This window comes from Lactuca serriola, chromosome 6 (assembly GCF_051521515.1).
Source record: "Lactuca serriola cultivar US96UC23 chromosome 6, Lser_US96UC23_V15, whole genome shotgun sequence".
NCBI classification, from domain to species: domain Eukaryota; kingdom Viridiplantae; phylum Streptophyta; class Magnoliopsida; order Asterales; family Asteraceae; genus Lactuca; species Lactuca serriola.
Genome location: NC_136413.1, coordinates 84,826,119 through 84,830,934, shown reverse-complemented (window position 1 = coordinate 84,830,934; position 4,816 = coordinate 84,826,119). Strand labels below are relative to the sequence as shown.

The 4,816-nt window shown below is 33.0% G+C and overlaps 1 protein-coding gene across 1 annotated transcript; it reads right to left on the bottom strand.

Annotated features, from left to right (window-relative positions):
- Window positions 1-1,687: 1,687 nt before the first annotated feature.
- On the bottom strand, window positions 1,688-4,485 carry LOC145059447 (transcription factor bHLH62-like). The gene is made up of 8 exons (XM_079007303.1): window positions 3,381-4,485; window positions 3,114-3,308; window positions 2,950-3,015; window positions 2,790-2,858; window positions 2,622-2,693; window positions 2,313-2,510; window positions 2,131-2,212; window positions 1,688-2,053 (listed from the first exon to the last, which is right to left on the bottom strand). Exons 1-8 carry the CDS (start codon window positions 4,218-4,220, stop codon window positions 2,031-2,033), a joined length of 1,545 nt encoding a protein of 514 aa, XP_078863429.1. The 5' UTR covers window positions 4,221-4,485; the 3' UTR covers window positions 1,688-2,030.
- Window positions 4,486-4,816: the final 331 nt, after the last annotated feature.

Genomic DNA, 4,816 nt, shown 5'->3' with positions numbered 1-4,816 from the left:
TAAATTGCCTTAGAATGTACTTTACACTTACAGTAGTGCTAGCAACTTTTAGGTACAAGTTCTAAACCTCCTTGATAGTACATGTTTATCTTCATTTATTTCTCGTAAATTTAATGACACGTTGGCATCATCCGTTAAACTTGCATGTCGGGTTAAAACTTTTTTTAATATGTCAAAAATATGCAATGTTATAATCGATGTACAAATGAGACAAATGAATTAGAAAATTAAACAACACATTTTGTTATGACTGATGACAATCAAGTAGAAAATACAGTCGAAACTAGAGGCATGTAACAAGTTAGGATAGGATAAGTCACATATATGTGGATGATGCAGAACGAAAGTAAGAACAAATACCTGTTCAAAAATAAAAGAAAGATGTTTTTATTAATTTCAAGATACCTCTAAGTATTACTTTCGACATCTTTTATAAAAGGTTTCTACTGACAAATTTTTAGAAATTAAAATTTATACAAATTTATTGAAATTGAAAGGCTAATCAATAACTTACTACAATAAGTTGGAAAAATAGCAAAATTAGGGAAAACAAAATTTGAGTGTCTAACCTCTAAACAATTGTGTTTGGGACTATCAATGGGCAAATCGTATTTTTAAGTTAGCATTTATTCCGTTTATTTGTTATTATCTCACTTTGTGCTTAAATATGTTGTAAGATCTTCCATATGCCCCATATCAGTCGACACTATTTTGTAATTCAAAAAAATCTACAAAAACTAAAAAATATGAGTTCCTGTGAAATAAATGAAATATACTATACAATCAATCACCAAATCCAAATTGATACCGAACACATTGTACAATACAACTCATATTGGACAAATTCTATCTTGTTTGCATACATCACCCATCATTCTTAATCAAGACTAGATGGACTTAAGTGTTTAGTGTCCCCACCACAAATGACTAATTTACAATCAAACAACAAAGAAAATATAAACATGTAATCTTGCCACAATTTATGCAATCGAGATTTTCAAATATTTGAATGACCTCAATTTGAACAATTGGAATCTTGTAGTCCTATTTTTATTATTATTATTATTATTATTATTTAACATATATTCAATTATATTTATAATTGCATAATACCCAGATGTAGAATTCAAATGCTTGGTTTCCAGCTTAATACATAAAGCTATATCGTGATGATTTTAAAGGTATAACATCTTTGCTATGGTTTGTTGTTTCTCGAAAATGATTTTTTAATTGATTATGATATTTTTACTAGTTAATTCTCTTAATAATTAAAAAAAAAAAAAAATCTTTCTCTTTCTTTCCCCTTTTTCTGGTTTGACCTAGAAAAGTTGAAGCAATGATCATAATGCAAAGTTGTGAGTGTATGTGTAAAATCTTTAAATAAATCTTTGATAAAACCTAAAAGTTCCTTGAAAAGACTATAAACCTAAGAAACATGGTGCTTTTTGTCCATCTTATTTGTTATCGATAACGTGTTACCTTTTTTTTCCTATTCATTTTTACTGTTACACTCGTCGCACATTGTGTGATGGAAAATTTAATAATTATTTGTAAGTGTAATATGAAAACATGAATAAAAGGTTGTGAGATTGAAAAAAAAAAAAGCGGAAATAACGTTTATTTGATGGTTTAGAGGAATATAAACGTAGCAAACTAGCAATTAAAAGCAATAGAACAAATTCAGAAATGAATCATGAAAATTAATGATTAATTATATCAAAATAGTAAGAAAAAAGGTTGAAGCAAAAGCCCTTTCTCTCATCAACCCATACAATATTCTCCCTACCATGTTACAACATCTTACTAGTTGCATCACCTCACCACCCCCTTCCACCACCACCACCACCACCATCTGCTGCCACCACCACAGCCGAATTCTCTGAATTAGTCTAGAATTATACACTCAATTTCTTGAAGAAACCATCAATTTGTCTTTCTTCCACTTTCTCTATACAGAATTACAGATGCCTCTCTTATTCGGGGCCTCACTAACAATCCCATTTGATGTCAAGAATATTTTATCAATATCATCATAGCTCAACTTTCATTTGACCTGAAAAAGTTCATATATAAGATAATTTGACTTTTTAACTCACAATAAGTCAAACTTTATAAAAAAAGTCAACTCACCGTGAAAGCTTTGTGGCTGATCCTGGCCTCCTAATGCCATCTTTACAACACTTTGAAGGTCATTTTCCCATAATGCTGAAGCCTAAATTTTTTCCATTCGTAAGTTTTTCCATTAATACCTTACTTTTTTTAAAAAATCTTGGAATATTTCTATAAAAAAGATCGATTCTTTTTATTTTTACCTCGAAACCATCAATGTGAGAAGGCTTCATGATCGAGCTGCGATGCATTGCTGCCATTAAAGGGTTTAAAGAAAATTGATTATCGGGTCCATCAAGAACTATTCCAGCATTTTGAGATTGAAATCCATAAGGGAATTGATGCGTTGAAGCATCAAATGGGGTCATGTTGGTTTGCAGAGGCACCCGACTACGGAACATCTGAAATTTGCACATAAAATTAATCCCAAATTTGTCATTATTCAATTCAAAATCATGTAAAACCCTTTTAATCTGTGAAAGAATCGATAAAAACAGTTGAAAAAAGCTTACGTCTTTGGATAAAAATGCTTCCATGCTAACATCCATCCGAGGATTAACAGTTGCTAATTTCATCGACAAGAACTACAACCAAAGAGAACCCAATTTAGTTAAAAGAAGAAATCAACATATTTTCGTATTATTACAAGAAAGTTAAGTATTAGATTAATCTTTAATTACCTCAACTTGTCTCTGTAACGACTGTACGTAGTTTATAATCTCGTCAAGCATTACAGCTTTTCCTGTGACCTATAAAATAAAACACCCATCTCAAATTACATTCAAGAAGTGAAGAAAAATGATATAAACCGAAGCTTTTTGAGCAATTTTTTATGTTCACCTTGTTACAACCAGGAACAAGATCTTGAAGGAACTTCATCCTCTCACTAATTTTCTCTCTTCTGACCTGAATTTGTCAAAAAAGAGAAAGAAATGTGAGATGGGTTTTGTGAATTTCGATTATATTTTTAAATATTTCACTAATTGTGGTAATTATTAGCGTACTCTTTCTGCGAGACTATGGCTATCAGTAGCTTGACCCCTTCTGGCTCTAACATGAATGTAGTCCTTTGGTGGTTCTGGTGGCTTTACATTTACATTTTCATTTGTTTTTTCTTTTTCTTTTTCTTTTTCCTTTTCTTCTTCATCTGACTTGCTTCTTTTTGCATCTGATTCCGCTTTTTCTGCTTCTGCCACAACCTGCAAAAACAAAATATCTTTAGAAGTCTGTAAACAAAGAACAAAAGGAATTGATGAAATGACTTAACTAACCTTGTCATCTTTAACAGGGAGAGTAGTAGTACTAGATTGAGTTTCTTTCCCTTTTCCCTTTCTCTTTCTTCCATTAGTACTTGTACTCTGCCCTTTCATTACTGTTTCGGTTTCAGTTTCCCCACCGAGGATTTGTTCAGAAACCGATGATTCCTCCCTCGAATCACCTATATCTGTGTTATCTTGAGTTGAAAACATTGATAGTCTGCTGAATTTTTTGTTTTCTTCTGGGATTCCAGCGAATTGTGATCTTGAAAGCTTTCCTGATTCCATTACATGAGAGAATTCGTTTTCTTTTAGCGCAAAGCTCCTCCCACCGAAAGAAGAGAATCTTGCTGCTCTTTCAACGAATCCAGGATCTGTAGAGAATGGAGCAGGTGGTAATTGGTGATTCCCGAGAACCGGTAAACTCCCGTGAATTTGATGATCTGTTATTGAGAGATTAAGCTTTGGTGGTGAATTTAAAGGAGTGTTATAGGACGAATTGTTGGTGCTGTTGTTTCCATTAATGCGGGATTGAGGTGAAATCTCCCCGGAATTGCATATACTTCCTAGCCTACCAATCAATTCCCTTAGAACAATGCTCTCACCACCATTTCCACCGCCTGGAATTGGGATTCCGGGGTGGGAATTGGCCGGAGAAGAGACAATTGAACTCAAAGCAGACTCAAAGATATCTCTCTGGTCCATTGAATTCTCGCAATTGGGGTTAAAGAAGCAGTTGGGAAGCTGCTCTGAGCTACAATTCAGCTCACTTCCTTGAATTCCAATTCCAAAAATGGAATTCCAGGCTTGGGGGATTCCATTCCCTTCATTGGTGAAAAACTTCTCCTTTTCCATAATTGAACTGGACTTCCAAATGGGGTTATACTTTCTTGGCAAATCTTCAAACGGGTGTCTGGTTTTGAAGAATTAAGGAAGAAAGATTGAAACTTGAGGGTGGAACTGATAGTGTTTTTGGTTCTTGGAATTCACTCAAGTATGTGAAAGATAAAGGGGGTCGTGTGTGTGAGAGAGAGAGGGAGAGTGTGTGTAGGTATGAGAGAGAGAGAGAGAGAGATTTGTAACAGGGGAAAGGAAGTGAAGAGGAAGCAATGAAAAAACAAACATTAAAAAAGAGAAGGAATGTTCATTTGACTTTGCATTTTGTTAGATGTAAGTTAATTTATATAATTTAGTTTTAATTTATGATAAAACTTTATTTACAATAATTGTATTGAACAAATAAGTGATCAAAACTTATGGATTTGTCATTTACTCATTTATGTTATACCAATATATATTTTTTTTGGTGAACTAATAATAAAAATCATTGCACAAGATTTAACCTTGTTGAGACGCGTTTTTTTGGAATCATCTACCAAAATTTATTTTATGATTTTTGATAGTGCTAAGTGCTAACGATACATCAAATTGTGTCACAAGATATTTCCGCC